The sequence below is a fragment of the Spermophilus citellus genome, assembly GCF_964194105.1.
Source record: "Spermophilus citellus genome assembly, chromosome: 14".
NCBI classification, from domain to species: domain Eukaryota; kingdom Metazoa; phylum Chordata; class Mammalia; order Rodentia; family Sciuridae; genus Spermophilus; species Spermophilus citellus.
In genome coordinates this window covers 2,789,848-2,815,877 of record NC_138194.1, presented here as the reverse complement: position 1 = coordinate 2,815,877, position 26,030 = coordinate 2,789,848, and the positions used below count along the sequence as shown (strand labels likewise).

The 26,030-nt window shown below is 38.4% G+C and overlaps 1 protein-coding gene and 1 pseudogene across 2 annotated transcripts in view; both read left to right on the top strand.

Moving 5' to 3' along the window:
- LOC308633198 (limb region 1 protein homolog) overlaps window positions 1–4,511 on the top strand; it is a 44,004-nt pseudogene extending 39,493 nt beyond the window's left edge. The window contains exon 8 of the transcript XR_014024325.1: window positions 4,407–4,511. The product of XR_014024325.1 is annotated as a limb region 1 protein homolog (transcript). The remainder of the gene's footprint in view (window positions 1–4,406) is intronic.
- A 2,223-nt stretch (window positions 4,512–6,734) lies between these two features.
- On the top strand, window positions 6,735–20,351 carry LOC308633197 (A-kinase anchor protein 9-like; the record flags this gene model as incomplete). The annotated part of the gene is made up of 8 exons (XM_081265737.1): window positions 6,735–6,774; window positions 9,239–9,306; window positions 12,908–13,153; window positions 13,677–13,721; window positions 16,991–17,044; window positions 17,421–17,594; window positions 18,547–18,642; window positions 19,416–20,351. 8 exons carry the CDS (start codon window positions 6,735–6,737, stop codon window positions 19,599–19,601), a joined length of 909 nt encoding a protein of 302 aa, XP_081121863.1. The 3' UTR covers window positions 19,602–20,351.
- Window positions 20,352–26,030: the final 5,679 nt, after the last annotated feature.

The window sequence follows — 26,030 nt, the reverse complement described above, 5'->3', positions numbered from 1 at the left end:
CTTCTTTATACACTGCAGCCTGAAGCCTACCTCAGGCTGTGAATGGTGCCACATAGGGGTCCACCTTACGTCTCATCTCCCAGCAGTCTCTGTCCCTCATTGCCTGGTGTCCAGGATCTTGAAACCATCATTTTGTATATTTTGTCCAGTGGATATTGAAGTCTGTGTGGATATTGGTTATGGCTGCCAGGGCATATTTAAATAGGATGGAAAATCTAATTCCCTTTACTCCATCTAGGCTGGCATCTGAAGCCAGTAATTATATTTCCAGTTGATGTCATTTAACAAAAATATACTTTCACAGTAAAATGTGTCACAAGTTAAAATCTTTGATCTAGCAGTGTCATCTACCTTTCCAGCCCCACATTGGAACCTTCCTTAGTCTGTGAATACCTTGATTTTTCTAGCAAATAAAATAGTTGACAGTGAGCCTAAGTACATTATCCTGGAAGTCATGATGTTTAAAGTGATGTAGACTTTATTATTTCATACTCTTGAGTCATGTTTGGTTTTTGATACCATCTTAGCTAAAATTATTTTAAAAGTTTGGTTTAGAGAAGGGAATTTGTAAACCTAGTCAGAATAGTGATTTAACCATTTCCAGAAAGAGAAAATATGTTCATCCTAATATTTCAATAGAATTTAATGTATGAGTTTGTTTTTTATAATGAGATGACTGTGTGCTTTTGGGCAGCCTTACATCTAAGTCATGGATATTTGCATCAGCCATTTGTACAACAGGCCACGTGTGTAATTCATTGACAAAGTCCCTTCGCTGTCCTTTGTGTGCCAAGCTGCTGAGTGCTCTCCTACCACCTCCTGCAGAACACGAGTGTGCTTGCTAAAGGCCAAGTCCACTCAGCTGGGCTAACAACAGCAGGAGTTGTCTGACTCACCTTGTGGGTGGAGTAGCCATCTCTTTCTTAAAATGAGGTTTTATTCTGTACATTAGTTCTTTTAAAGTATGAGTAGAAAAAGATTGTTATTCAAAGAATTACACCTAAAACATTTTTGATTGAATCCTGGGGGTGGGGGTGGGGAGTTGTCATGCAACTTTTTATGAAGAGTATTTTATTCTCAGCAAAGAATATGATGCAGGTGATGTGACCTTCTGCCCAGGTGCGGCTTGACTAAGCTTCTTACTTACCTTTTAACAAAGGGAACTTCTGAATGGGTGTATTTAGGCATGTAGTGTTTTAAAATTTGCTGTCCAAATACCCTTTTGCCTTTCTCCAGAAATACAGGTTTTGAAGCACTGTATGTTCATATGATAAGTGTTAATAAATCAAAGCTTTGTCTGAGTGTGGCTGCATTGTGTTAAGTATTGGCGCTTTTTAATTTGAAAATAATTTTAATTATTGCTGTTATAGAAGCCTCAATGCCAGTATCTTAAGTGATTACTTCAGTTTTTTTTTTTTTTTTTGCTTCAAGTTTCAGAATTAAAGAGCTATGTGTGTTGTCCACAGTAATCTTTGTCAGTATCAGTTCAGTTTTTTAAGAAAAGTTGCAGTGGAAACAGCAGTTATTTTAGACTAGTCCCTAGGAGCTAGTATTCTGTCTGGATTCCCAGTACTCTATGGCAGCAGGCTCCTGGGTGTGTCTTCGTGAGGTCAACCTGAATGATCCTGGGAACCACACCTACTGCTAAAGGCTGTCTTTTCCCTGGACATCCCTGTTAGGCCTGGGCCCTGATTCTCTCGGATGCCAGGTCAAGTCCATTGAGGTGGTCTTAGTCAAAGCCCACCCTCCTCTTCTAGCACACTACCCATTCCTACTGTGGGCTTTCCATGACCTCACCTCTCCACTCTCATACTGCTGTCACAGTATAGGGCAGGCCAAGTCCAGGGTGGTCGAATGACCACATAGCAGGTTCTGTTGGTTTCCAAGTTTCTTAAGATCAGCCACTGAACCATGGGAAGAAAACGTTAGACCTAGTATTTGTATTAGTAACTTTCAAAGTGTTTGATATTAGTAAATAGTACATATATAGTTTATGAATAACTAAAAGCACATGGTAGGTATATGTGCCCAGATTTTGTCTTTACTCAGGGCAGTATATGATCCACACATTGTTGGGCAGGTGAGACTGCTCTGGACCTTTGAGGCAGGGTTTTCATCCTAGGCTGGGACCTGTCAGTTCTTAACAAATAAGCCTCATGGAGTGCAAAATTTGGGGTGTATGTACATATGTGTGTTTTTCTAGTAAGGCAATGCATAACCCTTACCAGATTCAAAAAGGGATGTTTTGCTCTGCAGGTCAGATAAACTGCCAATCTAGGGTCTTAGTTGAAATTACGGAGACTTGTTTTGGTAGGACCATAGCTCGTTTACAGGTAACTTCCTAGGCTCCCTCGAAGTCTGCTTTATTTGAAAAATTGAAATATATAATTAGATACCCATTCCTTTAACAAAGTGAAGCTTTACTGGACTTACAGCTGAGATGCTCCAGCCAAGATGGCTGTCACCATCTCATAACAACAAATTTCACATGCACTTCTGAAAGTCTCTGGTAGGAGTGACTACAGAGCAGGCTTGGATCCCCTGTTCTTACCCTTTCTGTGAGAGGGTTTTCTGTTGTGTGTATGCAGTTCTGTGCTGCTCTCTGCAGTTGGCAAGGCTGAGTCAAGGTCACAAGTCAGCTAACAGTGTGAGACTGAGTCAAAGGTATTCTTGAAATCACCTGTAGAATCCTTAAGGCACCCATATTATATGATGTACATAACTGTACAGTTCTGTAGATGGTTTCTGTTATTTCTTGTAATTCTTTGGAATTCCATTTTTTCATGGCTCCCTAGTAGCTCTTCAGTTTATTCCTTGAAGGCTCTTATAATCCCGTTATGTCACTTGACTGACCACCTAAATGTTGGGATTTATTTACCTATGAGTGGTCAGAAAAATGTTGCCGTTCACATTTTCTTTCCAGTGAGTACTGGACCTGGGGTGCATGCTCACTGAATAGAATGACTATTAATTTTTTTTTAAATAAGACTTTTAAAAATATGTGTGTAGGTAAATTTAAGTAACTTAAAAGCATATATGGCATAATCCCATTGCATTTCCAGTTTTGCCCTTTTAGTTTATAAACCTGTAGCATTTAATTCAGATTAATGATGTTTTATGTTGGGGGTTCAGTAGAGAGCCACGATTTCTTCAGACCTCTAAAGTACTGCCAGGCAGAAGAGAAAGATGTGGTCCAGTGGCCCCAGCAGTTGGAAAGGAATCCTTCTTATTTTAAAACATGAGCTAACAGTCTGACTCTCTAAAGAAGAAATTATCTGTGTCTAGAGATGGTGCCCTTCCTGTCATTGACGGCAATCAGAGAATCTTCTATCAGAAGTACTAAGAACAGAGTCCTGTGTTGAGAGAGAGGTTACACCAGGGGGCTTCTGAGACTGATTCCTCAGTGGTAGAAAGCCTACCCAGCATGTGTGAGGCCCTGGGTTCAATCCCCAGCAGTGCTAAAGAAAAAAAATCTGAAATTCTGAGACCAGTTAAGCATGCATCTCTAAAGATGGGCCTCCATGGATTTGCATCCACCCCTTCCCAGCTGTGTGATCTTGGGCATGTTACTTACCTTCTCTGTTCCTCAATCTTCTTAGGCTGTAAAAGGGAGCTAATAGTCCCTCCTGCACACTGATACTGTGAATATTCATGTGGTCATGTGTCAAGGTTCAGCAAGATGCCTGGCACATCATAAGTGCCTAATAAGTGCCAAATGCCATTCTCTAGAGGGTACATAATGTCCAAACATGAGTCTCATCAGCTGCATTTGGGCTCTAGCTGTAGATTTTCCTAGGTAAATTCTGGGAGCCGAGCTCCAAGAGAGCCCCTGATGACCGCTTCCCTGCCTCCTCTGTGCTCAGGGAGGCTGTCCAAATGCAAGCCTTGAAGAGTCTCCTGACTGTGTTCCTGTGGTCCTCTTAACCACGAGGAAATGACAGCGTTTATTTGGCTTACACATGACTTACCTTAGGAGCAAGCATGCACCCCCACAGAGGGGTGGTACTCCTTGCTTGAATGACAGACAAGTTTTTTCTCCACTTTGCAGGTAAGGACACTGTGCCTCAGAGAGCTTAAGTCACTTTTCCAAGGGCACACAGCTGAAACCAAAGTCCTCAACATCCAAATTCATTCCACACTGTGAGCTTTTATCCATAACCTCTGGAAGATTCTGGAATTCACTTAGAGCGTCGTATATATTTCATCAGGAAGTCCACGAAACTAGGACTTTTTAAAAGGTGGTCCTGAGAAGATTAGGCAGTTTGATGATCCCTTTGTGGACGATTTTATGGTGGATGAGGGATATCAGAAAATAAGACACCCCCCCCACCACACACACACACACACACACACACACACACACACCTGACCTCACCTCTCAGCCCACTTCTTTGTCCTTCCTGCAGGTGTGGGTCAATGCTGGGACACAGATCTTCTTCTCCTACGCCATCTGCCTGGGCTGCCTGACTGCTCTGGGAAGCTATAACAATTACAACAACAACTGCTACAGGTGAGCAACCCCGGGCCCCGCCTGCCCTCCTCCCTGCTCACGGGGACCCTTCTGCAGCATCACACCAGTCCCTTCAGCTGCCTGCCTTGCAGGGCCCAGGAGGGAACATATAGGCTGTTTGCTGACCTCCTCCTGCCCAAGGGTCAAAGAGGGGGCCACCAGAGGAGGTAGGGCTACTAGAGCAATCAGAGTCTGCGGCAAGGTGAATCTGCCCCCCAGAATCTCTCTCTAGCCTCTGTCGGTGTCACCTCACATGGAGACACAAATTTAGCCCAGAGCCGGCAAGGAACTTGCCCAAGGTCACGCAGCTCACTAGTGGCAACATCAACAGGTGACCCAGGTGTTCCAGCATACAAGGGCTTATCCTTCCACCATCTATTCAGAAATCATCTTCCTTCCCTGTCTTACTTGACTGTAGGGTTCTATTCTGTCCCACCTGGAGTGGCTGCTGCCCCGCCTTGCCCCTTGGCCTGACCGGCCTCCCTCCCTGACCTCCTATAGATGGCCACACCCAGGTGACAAGGGGAGCCCCACAGCAGGGCTGAGACCTGCACGTGCCCAGAGTTTCCCAGCAGCATGGGGGCAAGTGAAATCTGTACGGTGATTATCTGTTGGTTGAGGTCTCTGCACCTCTGGACTCAGAGCCCTGCACAGGTTAGGGGAGTACTTACAGGTGGATGGTAGAGGGTCTCTTTCTAAGACCCCCCAGATCACCAGAGATAAGACTGTGGAATAATGACAGGAAAGCTGTTCCCTGTCACATGTTGGTGGAGAAAGGAAAGGGGCTGGCACAAGTGATTCTGAGATGAATATTTGGGGGAAATAAGTTAGATCCTCAAAACTCATCCCATATAGTCACATAATACAATTGACTAAAGAGTTAAATTTTGAAAGGGAACTATCCTCAAATAAGGAATAATAAAATACTTAATTTCAGAATGGGAAAACATGTAAAAATCATTAGAAAAAAAGAAATCACAAAGGAAGAGAGTGACATTGGCTCATGTAAAAATCTACAATTTTTTTTCTCTTTTGGTACTGGGGATTGAACCCAGGGGTGCTTAACCACTGAGCCCCATCCCCCAGCCCTTTGTATTTTTTATTTTGAGACAGGTCTCACTAAGTTGCTGAGGCTGGCCTTGAACTTACAATCCTCCTGACTCAGCCTCCTGAGTTGCTGGGATTATAGGTGTGCATCACCACACCCAGCAGAAATCTAGATTTTTGGGGCTGGGGTTGTGGCTCAGTGGTAGAGCACTTGCCTAGCACATGCAAGGCCCTGGGTTCGATCCTCAGCACCACATAAAAGTAAATAAATAAAATAAAGATATTGTGCCCAACTACAACTAAAAAATAAATATTTTTTTAAAAAATTTAGATTGTTAAATGTTAGACTAACAAATTTTCTACAAAGAAATTTTTTAAAACTGTTCAAAATAGCCTAGAGACTGGGCCTGGGAAGTCAGAGGGCGGAAGATGTTCCCCCCTCCTATACCATTAAGACATTTTTCTTTTTTTTTCTATTACTGTGAGTACCTATTGACTTTAATTTTAAAAAAAAAACACAAGTTAGTACAAATATCTACATGTTGTATTTTATTTAGATGTTGATGGACATTTATTTTATTCTTTTTATTTATATGCGATGTTGAGAATCGAACCCAGTGCCTCATGCATGCTAGGCAAGCACTCTACCACCAACCACAGCCCCTGTATTTTTTATCTCTAAATAAAATATGAAAATCATCCTCAAAACTAAAGGGCGTAGTAATATATAATATGTGGGGTTAGATCCATGCTATGTTAAGGTGATGAATGTGTCAATATGAAAAACACTAAAATACAAAAGAAAAATAAACTATAGCGAGGCACAGGGGAGGGGCACATGCCTGTGATCCTAGCTACTGAGGCAGGAGAGTGCACAGGGCAGGATAATGGGCAATTTAGCAAGACCCTGCGTCAAAATAAAAATTAACAAGGGCTGGATGACGTGGCTCAGTGATAGAGCACCCCTGGGTTCAGTCCCCCGTACAATGAAAGAGAGAGAGAGGGAGGGAGAGAGAGAAGTCCTATTAGGGCTGGGTGTGCAGCGTGGTGGTGGAGTGCATGTCCAGCCTACATGAGTCCCTGGGTTCCATCCCCAGCACAGCAGAGTAAATAAATCAGAAAAGAAAAATAAGCAACAGACTCTTATAAAAACAAGATTGTTTTTCTCAACTAGATCATGAGCAGTAACCCCAAAAACGAATCCCCGTTCAGTGTAGGTGAGGGCATGTGGGAGGGGCGTGTTCCCCTGGGCCGGGAACTGATGACTACAGAACCTCGACCTGATGACCACAGAACCTCGACCTGGCTCCCGTGGAATCGCCACTTGAAAGACCTTTTGTGGATGGTCCATCCCCTCCCCCATTCTCCCTGTCTCTGAGAAAGGGAAATCAGGGCTCCGGGAGGTGGTCCCCAGGTGGAGGTGGTGGAGTCTGGGCTCTGACCAGGCCCTCTCTGCTGTCCCTCCCAGGGCTCTCAGGAAGCCACCTTTGTGCTCACTTCATGAACCCGTTTGTTAAGTCTGCAGGGTCTGCCGTGACATCTGTGTGTCCGCAGGGCATGAGGCAGTGGAATGGGCAGCACAGGAGACCGACAGTAGTGACCCAGTCTACTGAGTTTGTCATTTGGGGAAACTGAGGCACAGAGGAATTATTTTTTTTTTTAAGTAGACAGATCCAACATGCTAACGGCACACTAGGCCACAAGTGCCATCGTTTCTGGGGCCCTTGGGCTGAGGAGCAGTTGAGTATGGCTGGAAGGAGGGATGCCGGAGAGGTGGGCGGTTGGGCCAGGTTTCTGTAAGACCCTCGCTGTGCTCCAGGCTGTCACAGAGGAGATGGGTCTCGGGGTTGAGAGATGAGGCAGTTTGTCAACCACAGTATGGAGTGGGAACCACGGGCAGCAAGGGACAGGCCCTCAGCTAGGGACTGCAGCACAAGCAGGCTCCCAGCCCAGGCTGACGATGACCCCCTTGGGTTGTCTCAGAGAGGTGCTGGCACTCAGCACGGGACCTTATAATCCTAGCGGCTTGGGAGGCTGAGGCAGGAGGATGGTGAGTTCAAAGCCAGCCTCAGCAAAAGCAAGGCCCTAAGCAACTCAGTGAGACCCTGACTCTATATAAAATACAAAATAGGGCTGGGGATGTGGCTCTGTGGTCGAGGGTCCCAAATTCATTCTCTGGACACTGGGAATCCCGTGGTCACTGACTATCCCCTCTAGCCAGGCCATCAGGAGCAAGAGGACACCAGCAAGTTTCCTCATTCTCCCTGTATCCTGTGGGCCTGGTCTCGTGCTGGCTTTCATGCTATAAGACACCCATTTGTCACTTGTACCCACAAGGAGACAGGGGCCCATGGAATTTAAGTCACTTGCTTGTGTTCCCATAGCTAGTGATAGAATATGGCTTTCCTGGCCCTGGTACCCCTATTCCTCACTACCACGGATGGCCAATTCCTTCCAGGCTATTAGAACTGAATCTGGACGAGGCTGTCTTGTCACCAGTCTGGGTCCCTGGGCAGTTGCTTCTTCCAAATGTGCACACGAGTGACCAATACCAGCTACCCCCCAGTCCCTCTGCATTCCCATCCAACAGCTAGGGATTTTTTTTTTCTTTTCCTTTCTGTCTCTTATCAGCAGAAGAAAGCAAATACCCTAGGTGACATTGCAAAAATCAGAAGGCTCATTTTAGTCCTGTTTCAAAATCGTTCTGCAAGCGGGTCTTTCCCATCTCAGACGGAGTAAATTAATACCCTCTCTCCTGACAGCATAATCGCTTCTGGATGTCTTACCAGCCCAGCTGAGCTCCTGCTGACTTCAAAGCACTGGTTATGTAAGGCTTTCACCTAAGCAGTGCTCGAGCTGGCGCAGGGAAGGAATTAGAGGGATGGGAATGGACCCACGCGGACAGGGGCGAGCGTCCCCTCAGAGCACACAGCACTAGGCTACAACTGCCTGATTGCATGGATGCCCTGGGCGCTGGCAAGCAGGTCACAGGGATGGAAGGGACCCTAGGACCCTTGAGAGCTTCCCTCTCTGGCTGCCTGTCACTCTGTGGTTGGAGGAAGGCACCCAAGAGACCTCTGCAGGAAGATGGGGATTTTGTAACTGGGGACATTTTCTTTTTCACCCTCTGTATGGATGCCTAGAGATAACTGTCCAAAACCCAGCTTCAGCAAAAGCAAGGTGCTAAGCAACTCAGGGAAACCCTGTCTATATAAAATACAAAATAGGGCTGGGGATGTGGCTCTGGGGTTGAGGGCCACATCCTGAGTTCAATCTCTGGTACCCTAAATAAATAATTCAGGAGAAGTCCAAAATGTGGCCCACATGGAGGCAAGGCATCCATTGCATTCCCAACACATCTCATGTCACTCTGTTCAATAAAGCAGGCCCATTTTACCTCAGACTCCAAGACCCAGGCAGGAGAAGCAGATTTGTCTCTGCCTTAAGAAGAGCTTGGCCCTCATCCAAGCCTGGACTGAGTTTCCTGTATAGCAGATGCAAATGAGGTTTGCAGATAATGTGGCAGGGCTACCAGCCCAGCCGGCATTCACAGAGCAATTTAAAAAAAAAACAAACAAACCTGTATCAGTCATCCACTGCCACATTAATGCTGTGTAACAAACAGCCCCAGACATCAGGGAAGTTTGACCATAACAAACATTTTCCCTTACTGCTCTCCAGGCTGCCGGTCAGCCAGGGAAATTCTCCGGGCTGAGGGTTGGATGAGTCTGACTCCAGGCCAAGCTCAAGTGCGTGCCATGTGTGTGCATTCTGAGGTCCAGGCTGAAGAGATGGCAGCTCCCCTGAGGAATTCTTCTCATAGAAAATCACAGAAATGATAAAGGACAAGTCCAATTAGGCCAGCACAACTCAAGCCTCTGTTTGTGTCACATTGGCTCACGTCCACAGCAAGTCACATGGCCAAGGCCAGAGTCGGAGGGGCAGGGAAATACACTCGTCTCCAGGGAGAAGGGAGCAGGAGTGAGAGCATGCTGAGAGTGATTTGATGGGATACAAATCCCAAGAGACCCAGTTACCCAAACAGCTGGCCTGGTCGTGGGTGAGATCAGACCCCAAATAAAGATACTGCAGGGAGAACTGGAACCCACGGGTCCTGACTGCTAGTCCAGAGCCTCTCCCTTAGAATCATGGTGTCAGTCGCCAACCATGTTCTTATCACCTTTGGTTGCATTTCATGAAGCACAGTGTCAGGAGAAGAGGAGGTGAATGTCTCACTCCGTGTCTGAGCCTCGTGCCCGGGTATAATAATTGAAGAGGGGCTTGGCGAACAGGGTACATTAGAGATCAGGAGCAGGATGAAGAGCTGGTAACGGAACTGGGATGTTGAACTGGGAGAACAGAAAACTCAAAGGGATATAAGTCCACTATCTTTAGATCTCCCCAGCCTGAAGGCGCGCCAGGCTATTCTTTGGGTCTGGGTTTCCTCCCCTCCCTCCTGTCCCTTTTCCTTTTAAAAAAATCAACATAGGGGCTGGGGATGTGGCTCAAGCCGTAGCGTGCTTGCCTGGCATGCGTGCAGCCCGGGTTCGATCCTGAACACCACATACAAACAAAGATGTTGTGTCTGCCGATAACTAAAAAATAAATATTAAAATATTCTCTCTCTCTCTCTCTCTGTCTCTCTCTCTTTTAAAAAAATAGATAAAAAATTCAACATACATTTATTTAATATTGCTCTAGGCTTTTAATATATAGAAGTAGGGAGGAAAAAAAGTCCTTGCCCTCATGGGGTTTACCTTCTGGTTAATTTTTCTGAAAAAATAATATAACTCATATAATGAGTAATATAAGCCTAGAACATTATCTTTTTAATTATGTCTGTAGAAGTGATTCATTCTAAATACTATAATGGAACTACTTCTACTTTTTATTCCATATCTGTGTGCTACTTTTTGCATTTAGTAACAGATATTCTTATTTTGGAGGGTTTTTGTTGTTGTTGTTGTTGTTGTTTAAATCAAACTTTCCATTATTTATTTATTTATCTTTCATTTTGTGCTGACGGTTTAACCTGGGCCCTGTGTGCATGCTAGGCAAGCACTCTACCACTGAGCCACATCCCCAGACCTAAGTCATTCTTTCTATAATGCAAAGTTAATAATTTTTTCCTTTGTTATATATTTGACACTTGAATAAATATTAGATATAAATTATTGATATAATCTGACACTTGGAATTTTAAGCAAAATCTTCATCTTTGCCTTGATAAATTTTGCTGACTAAATATATTCTAATGCAGAAACATGATATTTCAAGAAGTTTCTGAAATTGAGTATATTAGAAATCTCATTATTAGTATTTATTTTTTGGCATTGCATTCTCTCTAAGGGATGTTTTAAAATAATGCTCCTGGATTTTTGATTCTATTTATAGATAAAGTATTTGCCAATATTCTAGTTAGTTTATTTTTAAGAATGATCTGCTATGCTTCAAGTATTTCAAGTACATTCCAGCGGCTTAATAATGTGCAAATAGAGGCAACTGGTCTTGCACCTGTTCCTCAACGCACTGGGTAGTTACTAAATAACTGGGAAAAATGTTAAATGTGAAATATTTTTATACTTTGTAAGTATAATCATGAGCTATTTTTGACTTATGAATTAAATATCTTCATTAAGGGAATAGGACATGTTTATATGCTTTTCTTCATCTACAGCAGAAATTTAAGTATAAAATGTTATTTATAAATAATATATTTGCCACATATTTTGATAGTAACATTAGCAAGATTGCTTTAATACTTTAGATAATAAGAAATTTATTTGCTGTCTTTGTAATTGGTCTGGTTAATACTTATGGTAATTCTAAGCATATATTTCCTCTTTTTAAGGCAGAAAGGAACTTACATGTGGTCTTCTTTTTTCTCCTCTTAAGAGTGATTCAGGAGCTCAAATTAAATTTAAGAAGTCTTTGTCAGTAGTTGCTTTATATAAAAATCAGAAAACTTAACTCTATTTAAAAAAATACAGTAATAGCTCAGCAATAGATCCTTTGCCTAGCACGTACAAGGCTGTGGGTTTGATCCTCAGTACTACATAAAAATAAATAAAATAAAGGTATTGTGTCCATCAAAAAAAATTCATAAGAATAAATAAATAAATAAAATGTAAGTGAGCAATAGGAAAAATACCTGTAATCTGAACTCCAAATGTAAACAAAAGTTGTTAAGGTTGTAGTTTTCCAGAATTTATCTATGCCTATGAATATAATGATATTTAAATTCATACTGGATATAATCATTGAAAGCTATGAGCCTGAGACTTGCCTTATCTTTTTAAAAATGAAGTATAATTTTCCTTTCATGAAAAGAAATAGATATGCTACAATACTACTTTATACCTGCTATTATATCACAAAGTCTTTAATAGCAATTGCTTGCATTGGTATTTTTAATATAAGTTCACCATAATTAGTCTAGTGTTACCTGGTATATAATGTGTACTTCTGATTTTAGGTGGTAAGAAAATATTTTAGGTCTTAAAAAACTTTGGATAGTATTATAAGAAAGTTTTTACCGTTTTCAGTTTTCTTTCTGCTTATGATAACGAAAATCTGTTTGATGCTTGTCTGTCTTTAACAGTCTTTTATTTTGTCCATTTTTTTTCATAGCCTTCAGCAACCTCTAACTAAAATTTCAATAATAGATTTATCATTTCTTTTATTTTAAATTTATCTCTTAAAAGAAATAACAAGTGATATTAACTTTCAATTTAAAGAAAATACACTGTTTAAAATACATTAAGTAAATGATAACGTATCGATGACTAGGGTTTGGTACAAATTCTGATGATGACAGACAAATGATAAAACACTGCTGTTTAAAATTTTAAGTTACTTGTAAGTTTTTCCCACTATAAATATGGCTGCAGTGAGCATTTGTATAGCTAATAGGCTAATTATCTTTTTTGTATAAAAGATAATTATAGACGATATCTTTTGTATAAAGTAGTAGAACAGAACAAGTGTGTTTGGAGCTCCTTGTTTTTGTGTGTATTTTCATATAATCTTAAATCCAGAGATTATACTGTGAAAGAGAGTCCCTCTATTCCCCTATTCTAGTTATAGAATAGTTATTCCCCTAACTCAGCTAATTTCCTCTTCTTTAGACTTGACATGTTCATTTTTTACCCCTCAATATTTAATAAGTTCATTCACAAGTACCTAGTGTTACAAACTTTACAACCCGAATATTCAATCCAATAGTTATTCTGAAACTGTGAAGTCATCTATATTATTATCATCATTTTAATTTGGTGATAGTTTGATCTTTTAAAGAAAGTGATCCCAAAGAAAAATTATCATTGATGTTAATGATACTTTTTCCTGTAGCTTGCCGAGTTTCGAGAAAGAAGAGCTCGATTGGATGGACCAAACCCTCATAAGAAGCCAAAAAAGAAGAAAACCTCAAGCAATAAAAATGATGTTCATGGCTTGAATATTGATCAATCAAAGAGTGAGGAGATGTTCATAAATAGTTCTCAGGGTGTTGGATCAGCCGTGATGCCTGAATCCACAATAATGAGAACTCTGAACAATGAAGAAACGCTTAAACATGAACAAGTTTTTTCTGTTGATGTAAGTATTCATCCAGATTTTAAAACATTCTACCTCTAACTAGAAAGTAGTGGCAGTGAAAAGTCATTAGCATCCACCTGAGGGAAGCTTGACAAAGTCATTGACTTTTTAGCATCAAGAACTGATAATTCTTTTAAAGAACTTGAATTTTTCTGATGGCATGTTAAGGATTTAGTTTTATTTAAAAGAGTTACATAAATTAGAGGAATGGTGTCTTTGATGCTTTTGGCTTACAGATGACATCTACTATATATGTAAAAGTTCTTCGTACTTTTGTATTTATAACAATGCCTTGTGATAAATTTTATATGCATTATTATAAGTCATTGTAATTCATAATGAAATGAAATTTTTAAGGATTTGGATAATTTTTACTAGTTTTTTAATAGTATTTTTGTGAATTTTCTATCATTGTTACTAACAGCAATGTCTTAGTAAAGCAGGATTTTTTTTTTTTTGTAAAGTATGATATTTAGCAGGGGAAAAATGTCATAATTGTAATCATGTTTTTCTTTTGTTTTAGCTGGAAAGTGAGATTTCAACCATAGCAGATGATTACACTTCGGAGGTAAGACTAACATATCCCAATTAAAAATGTCATAGATAAAATTGATATTTTTTTGAAATTATTGATTGTTGGTACTTTATTTCTTATAAATTTATATGCTTCTGTATATATTTAATATAACTTAACATAATATAATATAAATGGATTGAAAAACTGAAAATTATATTTTACTGCTGTATCTTTTTCCAGTGGTTAGCTAAAGTCTTAACTGTTTGAATTGCTTAATCCTTAATTATATAGCAGCCCTATTTTGGTTTTCAGGAAAGTGAGTCTGCATTTCTAGGACCCATGACCATTTTAAGATAGCCATTTAGCACAGTAAAAGTTTTATAATTTAGTATGATTTTTATAGTAATGCTTTTTACAAATGTTTGAATACAATAAAATGTGTTTATTGGAATTAATGTTGCTGTAGTGTTGTGTATGTGTGCATGTGTGTACGTGTGTGTTAGTGGGCATTGAACTCAGGGCCTTGTACATGCTAGGAAAGCACTTTGTCACCAAGCTACATTCCCAGCCCTTTTTCAGTTTTATTTTAAGATAGCCTGGGCAACTTAGTGAGAATCTATCTTTGAACTTGTGATCCTCCTGATGCACGGTGTGCATCACCATGCCTGACAATGATGATTTTTATTTTAGGTGATAAACTGTAAAATAGGCATTGGTCTCTTAAGAAATACCTGCCTTCTTTATATGTTTGCAATAAGTATCACTTTGTTATCTTATTCTTTTTAGATATGATTGTCATTTCTTTGCTCCCAAATTTAGAGTACATGGAAAATTATTATTTACTCTGAAGGTTTATGCAACTTTGTATATTTCATAAGTCTGAATTTATTGTAGGCTTCTAATAGAAAAACTAGGTTCTTTTTTTTAAGAGAGAGAGAGAGAATGAATATGAATCTTTTTTGTAGATGGACACAACACGATGCCTTTGTTTTATTTTATTTTTTTTTAATGTGGTGCTGAGAATCAAACCCAGGTCCCGCCCATGCTAGGCGAGAGCTCTACCACTGAGCCACAATCCCAGCTCGAAAAACTATGTTCTTAAATTAACATATTACAGTTTTTATTTTTGTTGTTTTGGTGTGGGTGTATGTTTGTTACTGGGGATTAAACCCAGGGATGCTCTACCACTGAGCTACATTCCCAGCTGTTTTTATCTGAAACTGACTTGCTAAGTTGCTCAGGCTAGCCTTGTACTTGCAAACCAGAATTATCTCAACTTTATCCATGGTGTGGTTGACTCTGAGGACCTGCCTTTGGACATCTCCCAAGAAAATGCTCCAGCAGAGCAAAATCTTGAAAGTCATTCACAAAGACATTGTTAAAATTTGCCTTGAGCTTTTTTCTGAGCTGGCACAAAATAAAGAAAAATACAGGAAAAAAAATGTCAGAGGCATTCTCTAAAACTCTCTAAAACCTGGAAGCTCTGAGGACTCCCAATAACTACTGATGCCTTTCTGAGCTGCTTGACTATCATACCTCCCAGTCTGGAGGTGAGATCACTTTTCTGTCAAAAATGTCTGTTGCCTGAAGGAGACTCGGGTCTCATCACTGAAGAGAGCAAAGATCAGATAGCAACTTTGCTTTTGTGGAGTGGAGAAACAGGGCTTTCAGGTTGTGTATTGGTGAGTATTGCATGCTGTAGCTTGGGGAATTTGGTGGGAAGGCCTGCAAGTAACTAAAGATGAGGATGAGAAGAATGAAATGGAGGGGAGTGAGGTGAAGTTTGAGAACTCTTCTGCAAACTTATGAAAGAAATCTTAGATAAGAAGTTGAGAATCTTAGTTATGAAGGTTGTGACAATCCTCCAGTAGGCTGTCTTCAACCTGCTGCATTGTGACTAGTACTCAGGGCTGAACAGCGAACTCAGAGCAGATCATAACAGTCCAGGCACTTCAAGACAACTCTACAATGGGCAACATGATGACCAGAAAGTACTTGGAGATAGATCCTAACCAACTCATTGTGGGGCATTATAAATATGTTTAAACTGAATTAGAGGAGAACTAACTGAATATTTGCTATAGAGGTATTAGATATAATTATTATACTGGATAAATAATTTATGTAATACTGATAACATGATATTTGACATGATCTTTGATGGATATTTACAAATATTCATTTTATTACACTGTTACTTCAAAATAGAAATTTTAGTGTGTACTAAAATCAGAATGTGTCATTTCTGAGTCATGAAAAACTAATTGAAATTTAGAAGTATTATAATTTGAAAATTATCACAAGTGACTTTATATCTAGAATTAGTATTCCTACATTCTTGTGGTTTTTCACCAATTGCAATAATGTGTTAACAAAAGTTGGTTTTTTGCCTTCCCTTTAGCTTTATTTCTCAGAGATTATTCTTAGAATAAAAGTAGAGCAATCAAACTGATTTTTAAAAAGTCTCTTAGTTAGGACCCTCTCCCCCTTTTATTTGGCAGTTGTGGGTATTGGGCCTTGCCCATACTAGGCAGATGCTCTACAACTGGGCTACATCTTCAGTCCTAGGATTTGTACTTTTTAAAGTGTCATGGCTCATATAGACTTAATCCTAACTCTAGACATTCTGACTAGTCTGTCCTACATATTTCAGTGTTAACAATTTCATTCTCCTGGGTTCTATTAACATAGAATTGTGAAGGCTTAAGATATGGGCAGGAATGTGGGCAGGAATGAAGTTGGTTTTTGTACTCTATCATCCTCCTTTCTCTTACTACAACATATCTGTGCTACAGACAAGTGGTGATATGTTAAAGAAAACCCCCTCATCTGTCTGGATGGCGTGACTAGCAGTAGTACTATCCCCAGAGGAAAGTTCTTAGGGGAGTGTTCTTTACCTCTTTATTTCCCTTGGTTTGCTTACTAGCCTTTAATTAAATTTATACCAGTAAATGGTTTTATTTGAAAATAAATAGGGCTTAATTTTAAAAATATATTTAGCTAATTTTAAGGAAGCATTTTGTAAAAGAAGATCTAGTAACTTGAAGCTTTTAGTTATCTTTCTGAAGACTAAATAGGAACTGCACTTAGAACTTCAGTTACTTAAATGAAAGTGTCTTTTGCATTGTAAGAACTTAGATGTTTGAGGAATGATTGACATTTGATATGCCTCTTAGATACTTCAGTTAAATATAATCACCATATTTGTTTTGCTATTAAGGCATTTTCCCTAGATGTAAAAGATACAGTTAGTAGAAATATTATTGTTAGGTAAATAAAATTTGGTCTATCATAATATAGCAGGAAATTTTTTTATACAGGTAAATGATTGCTGTAATGTGGTGAAAACAGAAAAGCCTACCAATTTATTAATGGTACAGTATATAAAACTACTCATGATACTAATGTTTTTTATTATTTAAAACCATTTGACTTACTAACCAAGCTTTCTCCTGTATGTAATTCTTTCTGTATGTGATTTCTAAAAGTTACTAGATCTTCTTTACTGCTTAACAAAACAAAGTTACCTCATTTTCATTATAACATGGAATTGGAACAAAATTTGCAGATATGCTGTTTAGGTGCTTTTAAGGTAATATCACATTAAAAGCAAACCAGATTGCTATAGAAGTGAACTTGAAAGTGAAGAGTGATGTTTTAAAGTGGATTTTGCTATGGAATTCAATATTCAAATTCCTCTCTCAGGAATGTTGCTAGTACTGAATTATTAAAAATATTGGGTTGATTTAGGAAGAAGAATTTGGTGTCGTTGATTCTTATTCTGAACAAGGCACACACTATAGTGAGACTCGCCTAGAGTTGATAGAAAACGAATTAGTTGGGAAACCTGAACATGAGCCCGAAGAACTGAACAGAGAACTGGAAGAAATGAGAGCCACCTATGGGACTGAAGGATTGCATCAGGTACATTTACCTTCTGTGGCCTTTGTTTGCTACTCACAAAAACAAAAAAGGAAATTTTTTAAAAAATATTTATTTTTTAGTTTTTTTTTTTAGGTAGACACAATATCTTTATTTTACATTTATGTGGTGCTGAGAATCGAACCCAGTGCCTCACGCATGCTAGGCGAGGCACTACCACTTGAGCCACATTCCCAGCCCTCCAGGAAATTTTAATGATAGTTTATGTATTTAATGAGAATTACAGGTGTTAACTTAAGATTATCTCATTCATGAGAAAAATGGGGTTCTTGCGCATAGTATTAAGAATCCCATTTTACAACTAGAATTCAACTAATAGGGGTAACATGTATGTTACTTTGTTTATTTAACTTAATAAGATAGAGTAAAATAACTTTAGTGATTTCAGGATAGATGTTTTTCTAATGAGCCTGAAAGAAAATTGTGGTATAAATCACATTTTTTTAAAAAATGATGACTTAAACCCATTAAGAATATCAGCAAGTCCCTGTAAATATTCTCTGCAGTTAGAGTGACATCTCTTGTATTAAGTAATCAGTTATGAACTCAAGATGAAAATGGGACATTAATGAGGATGATAGAATAGATTTCAGTTTCATCCTCTCCAAAAACAAGTTTGTGGTGTTGCCTGGTAACAGATTGGGGGAGCTCCCCAATATAAAGGCCTTTGCTTCTAGAATTAGATATATAGAAAAGCCAGAACAAGTGAAAATTTTTTGCATGTGCACATTAATTTCTTTGAGATTGATTTGGAAGTAAAACAAATTTCTTAAAGCTCATAGCTTTCAAATGTGGGAGATAGCATATAAATTGTAAGAATTCCACTAATGTGCTTTGAATCTCATATTTTTTAAAAAGTTGCTTGTAATAATGATAATCAGTTTTATGTAAAATATAAGCCTAGAATGTAATTCTTTTCTCTGATTTCCTTTAGTTACAAGAATTTGAAGCAGCAGTTAAACAAAGAGATGCTATTATCACACAGCTCACCGCCAATATACAACAGGCAAGAAGGGAAAGGGATGAAACGGTGAGAGAATTTTTAGCGTTGACGGAGCAAAGTCAAAAATTGCAGATTCAATTCCAACAAGTAAGAATTACAAGTAGAACAAGACTTACTCGATTTTTATAACGAATTTTTAAATTTTTTAACTTTCTAGAACAAATCTGTTATAAAGCCATTTGTTTATTCGTACTGGAAAAACAAGTGAATAAGTGTTATGTTAATCAAGAATTTAATTTATACTTCTTGGGTAGTTTCTTGCTGTTATTTTCTTTGTACTTTTCCCTGTCTCTATTTAAAAATTCTACAAAGTCTTATCAGGTGTATTTTTGCAGAAATTAACCTGCAGTTACACCCTACTTTTTCCAACCCTGGTATGGTTTTATGTTAATTAGGTTCTCAATTATAACTAGACTGACAACTGGATATATTCCATTAATCTTTAGTTGGAACTATAATCTAATTGCATTAAACAAAAGGGAGGAATTTAAGGTAAGAATACAGGCTTGTTTATAGAACTTAAGGGCAGAAATACAATCAGAACTCTGAGAGAAATTGGAACTAGAGTTTGAAAAGTCATCAGGAATCCAGGAAGAACTTTCAGTCCGCACTTTTCTCTGCCTGTCTGCCTGTCTTATTTCTCCTATTTTCTCAGCTTTATAATGTGAAAGGTAAATTCTTTGGCTCATTACCCAAAGTGCACATTACCTATCAGCATGTTGACAGCATGGAAACATGTTGACTGAGATTGTAAGCCTATGAAGTGAGCATATTTTGAGGTTTCTATTTTTAAGTTACAGGCTAGTGAAACTCTACGAAACCGCACTCACAGTAACACAGCTGCAGATTTACTGCAAGCCAAACAACAGCTTGAAGAACAAGACCATCTATTAGAAGATTATCAAAAAAAGGAGGAAGACTTCAAAATGCAAATTAATTTCTTACAAGAGAAAATTAAAGTATATGAAATGGTATGTGTATCTTAAGGAAGTCAACCTACTTGTAGCAGCTTTGTAATTAACTTTAAAGTTTTTAATGGAGGTGTTTATCTTTTTTTATGCATATGCACCACAAAATTTCATAATTGAGACAAACTCTTTGAGTACATAAAATAATATATTTCAAAAGCATTGAGAATTTCGTAGTAATAGTTTTAAATATGATACTACTCATTACTCTGCTCCTTAAAAGTGATCTGCCTATGTTAAACTGAAGTCAGGAGAATCTATTTTTATAACTAGGATTTCTATCCTTTTTTCCCCCAACTAAATGTATTTCTTCTTATTTTAGCCATGATTATAAAATTCTGAAAAAGAAATTTTGTAAATTTAAACTACAAAAAAATGTGGTTGATCCTTTTTATTCACTTGAGTTATATTCCAGTTTGGGGAAATGATTTAGTCAATAAGAGCTCCTGGTAGGAAATGTATCACATGGATTGTAATCTTTAATCTTTTTTTTTCAATTATTTTTTTTATTGGTTGTTCAAAACATTACAAAGCTCTTGACATATCATTTCATACATTAGATTCAAGTGGGTTATGAACTCCCATTTTAACCCCGTATACAGATTGCAGAATCACATCAGTTACACATCCACATTTTTACATAATAATCCAGGTGCCATATTAGTAACTGTTGTATTCTGCTACCTTTCCTATCCTCTACTATCCCCGCTCCCCTCCCCTCACATCTTCTCTCTCTACCCCATCTACTGTAATTCATTTCTCTCCTTGTTTTTTTTCCCATTCCCCTCACAACCTCTTATATGTAATTTTGTACAACAATGAGGGTCTCCTTCCATTTCCATGCAATTTCCCTTTTCTCTCCCTTTCCCTCCCACCTCATGTCTCTGTTTAATGTTAATCTTTTCCTCCTGCTCTTCCTCCCTGCTCTGTTCTTAGTTGCTCTCATTATATCAAAAAAGACAGTTGGCATTTGTTTTTTAGGGATTGGCTAGCTTCACTTAGTATAATCTGCTCTAATGCCATCCATTTCCCTGCAAATTCCATGATTTTGTCATTTTTTAGTGCTGAGTAATACTCCATTGTGTATAAATGCCACATTTTTTTTTATCTATTCATCTATTGAAGGGCATCTGGGTTGGTTCCACAGTCTTGCTATTGTGAATTGTGCTACTATGAACATCTATGTGGCAGTATCCCTGTAGTGTGCTCTTTTAAGGTCTTCAGGGAATAGTCCGAGAAGGGCAATAGCTGGGCCAAATGGTGGTTCCATTCCCAGCTTTCCCAGGAATCTCCATACTGCTTTCCAAATTGGCCACACCAATTTGCAGTCCCACCAGCAATGTACAAGTGTACCCTTTCCCCACATCCTCGCCAGCACTTGTTGTTGTTTGACTTCATAATGGCTGCCAATCTTACTGGAGTGAGATGGTATCTTAGGGTGGTTTTGATTTGCATTTCTCTGACTGCTAGCGATGGTGAGCATTTTTTCATGTACTTGTTGATTGATTGTATGTACTCCTCTGAGAAGTTCAGGTCCTTGGCCCATTTGTTGATTGAGTTATTTGTTATCTTACTGTTTAATTTTTTGAGTTCTTTGTATACTCTGGATATTAGGGCTCTATCTGAAGTGTGAGGAGTAAAAATTTGTTCCCAAGATGTAGGCTCCCTATTTACCTCTCTTATTGTTTCTCTTGCTGAGAAAAAAACTTTTTAGTTTAAGTAAGTCCCATTTGTTGATTCTTGTTATTAACTCTTATGCTATGGGCGTCCTATTAAGGAATTTTGAGCCCGACCCCACAATATGTAGATCGGAGCCAACTTTTTCTTCTATCATACGCAGAGTCTCTGATTTGATATGAAACTCCTTGATCCATTTTGAGTTAACTTTTGTGCATGGTGAGAGAAGGGGATTCAGTTTCATTTTGTTGCATATGGATTTCCAGTTTTCCCAGCACCATTTGTTGAAGATGCTATCCTTCCTCCATTGCATGCTTTTAGCCCCTTTATCAAATATATAAGATAGTTGTAACTTTGTGGATTAGTCTCTGTGTCCTCTATTCTGTACCATTGGTCCACCCGCCTGTTTTGGTACCAGTACCGTGCTGTTTTTGTTACTATTGCTCTGTAGTATAGTTTGAAATCTGGTATCGCTATGCCACCTGATTCACACTTCCTGCTTAGAGTTGCTTTTGCTATTCTGGGTCTTTTATTTTTCCATATGAATTTCATGATTGTTTTATCTATTTCTACAAGAAATGTCATTGGGATTTTGATTGGCATTGCATTAAACCTATAGAAAACTTAAGGTTTCCCCACTGTGTGGAGAGGGTGGGCTGGGGGTTACACACCTGTAGCCGCCGGTTTCAATGGAGTTATCTCCTCCACGGCATTCTGGTGACGTCAGTTCTCTGCCATGGTGGTATCCCATGCAAATGGCGACTGTTCGTTCCCTTTGCCGGGTGACCAATGCAACGGGTGGGTCCTGACTGGCTCTCCCAAGCCCCGTCTCAATCCTGTGGCCACTGCCTATGAAGGCTCAGTTGGTATTAACCTCCGCAGGTTCAGAAGGGCCGACCAGTTGTTTCAGCGGGACCGTTTAGTGCTGAGTCACAGTTGTTTGTCTGTGAGACACAGGCGATCCAGGCTCAGTGTGTGTTCTGAGAGGCCCAGACTGTTCGCCCCAGATCCACATCAGCTCAGCATTGCCTAGTGATCCTGAGCAAACAGCATTTAGACGGTTTAGGACTCCCTATGCCCACGCAGCTGAAGAGGTCAGAGACTTGATGTCTCCGCGCCCGCCGCCATGTTGTAATCTTTAATCTTAAAAACAATTCATGCTAGTAGATTCTATTTTTTTTTTGTTTGTTTTTTTTGAGAAGTTGAAGTTTAGATGTGATTTGCCTGAAGCTGCCCCATTAACAGGTGCCAGAGTTGAGATTTTGAGCTCCTTGCACTACACTGCATTCTGATCCTTGCCATCTCTGTCCTCTTTTTTTCTCTATGAGAGTTGAAACAAGGCAGTGTGACCATATAGTGTGATCATATCATTTGAATATAGCTGAACATCATTTTACAGTAACTCAAATTTCTTGCCATCACTCTGTGCGTGTCTACAAATGTCTATGAAAGCACCATTGGTATGGATTTGTGGGTTTCAAATAAATTTGAGCAAGTAGGCAAATACAGAATCTGTGAATAATGAAGATGCAGAATACATATAATACAGCATATTTTATAAACATAGAAGATTCTACAGAAAGTTGAGAAATTACCAAGGCAAGAATATTGTTTGGATAACAAAAGCATTAACTAGCACTTATTAAGTACTTACTCTATAACAGGCAGTATTCAAAGCCTCTTACACATATTAATGCATTGAATCATCACTACAACCCTATGAGATAAGGGTACCTTTATCATTTACATTTTACAAATGATGGTACCAAGACAACGCAAGGTGAAGGAAATAATCCAGGTGCAGAAGTGATGTATTGATAGAGCCAGATTTCAAAGCTCAGTTATCTGACTCCAGAGACTCCTCTTTGAAAAATAGGAAATGTACAAATTAAAATTATGAGAACGGCATGCTTTTCAACTAAGGTAATTTAAAGATTATGCAAGTGTTTACAGAATATCTTTTCTGTAGTAACCCTTGCAAAAGATATATGATGAACCTTAAGATGTCCCCTTTCTTCACTGAACCCATGGAGAGGTGTGGCATGTACACAAGTTACCACAAAATAAAAAATAAGTGCAGGTAACAAGTGTTATGATTGTTTTGACTAGGTCTGCTTTATGAGGAAAAGATTCAGGGTAGACATCAGCAGGGAGGTAATATTTGAGATAGATCTATAAATTGGAATAAAGTGGTATTTATATTTTGTTTACCCATAAATTGGTATAACATATGGAACATAATAGCTATTCAATACCTATTTGGTAATCAAGATAATTGTTTATGTATTCATAACAAATAGAGGTAGGCAGGATATTCTTTGCGGGGTGTGGAGTGGGCATAAAGACCCAGGCTGAAATGTTGAAAATGTATAGGGAGCAAAAAATAATTTACTTAGAAAGCAGTAGGCTTTGGAAGTGTCTTTCTGGAGGGTAATAGTAGAAAGATAATCGAGGCCTAGGTTGAAAGTGCCCGGATCTAGGATTTTATTATCTCTTATTGTCACTAGGCAGTATAATTTCAGATTATCTAAAATTTATGTAATTCATTTTAGTAATGAAAATAAACTGTTTATTTGAATGTTAGCAACAATACTTGTATTGTTCTTCTTATTATATTTTAATTTCTCAGTTTTCAAAAAATTGAATCCCTTTGACAAGTAGTTCTGTCAGAGCAGATGAAGTAACTATATTGATGGTCAAAGGCTCATTATCCTAATTCTCCAAACCTCCTGTGTTATAATAGTCACAAACAGGAAGTATATTATTCCCCGCTGTTTCAGGTGTAGTTCTAAAAATAGAGGATTGCATCCTTGACTGAAGGGCTGTCAGTTTTGTAACATAGAACAAGTCATTTAAAACCATGTAATTTGAAAAAAGCTAAACAAAGAAAACTGTGAATTTGTGGTGTTTAATAGTTGAATGAAGAATTATGGTTAGTTATTTATTAATCATTAGGTGTTGGACAGTGTTGAATTAAGTTATTTTCTTTTATGAGGAGTGTTCCTTTTATCTTATAGAAAATCAGGAAATAAACTTATAGCAGATTTTTATATCAGTGTTAACATTTTTCAAAACTAGTTATTATTTAACAGTTTAGCTAAAATTGACCATCATGAACTGATTTTACTTTTTAAAAAATTTTTTTAGTTGTAGATGGACACGATATCTTTATGTATTCATTTATTTTTATGTGGTGCTGAGAATTGAACCCAGTGCCTCACACGTGTAAGGCAAACACTCTACCTCTGTGACCCAGCCCCAGTCCTGATTTTACATTTTATATAGGTTCCAAATGATTTATAAATTTATTTCTAGTATATGAATATATTTGTATAAAGTTCAGTAAAAATAAAATACCTTAATTATTTTATTTTAGCCTCAAACACATTCTGGGAAATAGAGGAAGTTTATCTTTATTGTACAGATAGAAATACCAGGATTAACAGATTAAACTAATTTACTAATGTTGCATTCTAGTGTAGAAATTAAGAAGGCTCAGCACTTGGTAATAACATATGATGTAATTGGAAAAGGAATATGTGACACTAAGACAACAGCTCATAGTCTCACTCAAGAGGCTGCACAAGATAACCTTGGTTTATGTAGTGCAAAATTTGGCCTTTATTTGTTAGGCTCAGAAGTCTTTTTTTTTCCTTGAGCTATCTGTGACCTAGCAGTTATATTTGTAAGTAGTTCTCAAAGTGTGGTTCCTGACCAGAAGCACAGCATTACTTGGTAACGGGTTAGAATTCAAAGCTCTTTGACCTCTCCTGAATCAGAAACCGTGTGGATGGGGATAGGTTCCTAAAGTAACCTGTTTTAATAAGCATTCCAAGTGATTCTGATGCATGTTACATTTGAGAACCACTAATTAGAAAGAAATTAGCACATTTATCTAAGGGCATGTGTAAGAATTTAACAGCAGTATTTTTTTAAATATCCAAAAATTAGGAATAAACCAATTTATCTCTTGAAAGGAAATGGACAAATTTTGGTATAGTCATAATACCACAGTTAAAATGAATTAACCTGTTGCCTACATGCTGCTAATTTTTTGTTTGTTTGTTTGTGGTACTGGACATTAAACCCCCTGTTACCTACATGGAATAATACCAGAGACATATTGAATAAGAAAATAAATTTGTAAAATTAATATTATTTGTGTAAGTCCATAAAAATACAAAATATACAGTGCATTGAGAATGCAAAATGTATTGTAATGAGAAGTGATAATGTAAGAATTGGACTGGATTTGTAGCAAATTATGATTATGGTTGCTGTGAGGAAGGAGTGATGAGAACATAGAAGTGTATAGGGAGTATAGGGAATGAAAAAAATAGACAAAATATTATAGTACTTGTTAATTTGGGTTTTGAGTTTATTGCTTGCATTTTTTCCATATTTAAAATAGTATTTTAAATCCAGGCATGGTGGTGCATGCCTGTAATTCCAGCTGTTTGGGAGGCTAAGGCAGAGGAGGATTCTAAGTTCAAGACCAACCTTGGCAACTTATTGAGACCTTGCCTCAAAAAGGGCTGGAGTTGGGATTGTGGATCAGTGGCAGAGCGCTTGCCTCACATATGTGAAGCACTGGGTTCGATCCTCAGCACCACATAAAAATGAAAATATTGAAAAAAAAGGGCTGGAAATGTAGCTCACTGGTAGAGAGCACCCCTGGGTTCAATTCCCAGTGCCATGAAAATAAAATATTATTTGAAAATAAAAATGAAAGATAAGGAAGCGTCAAGACAACATGAGAGAAATTGGTAT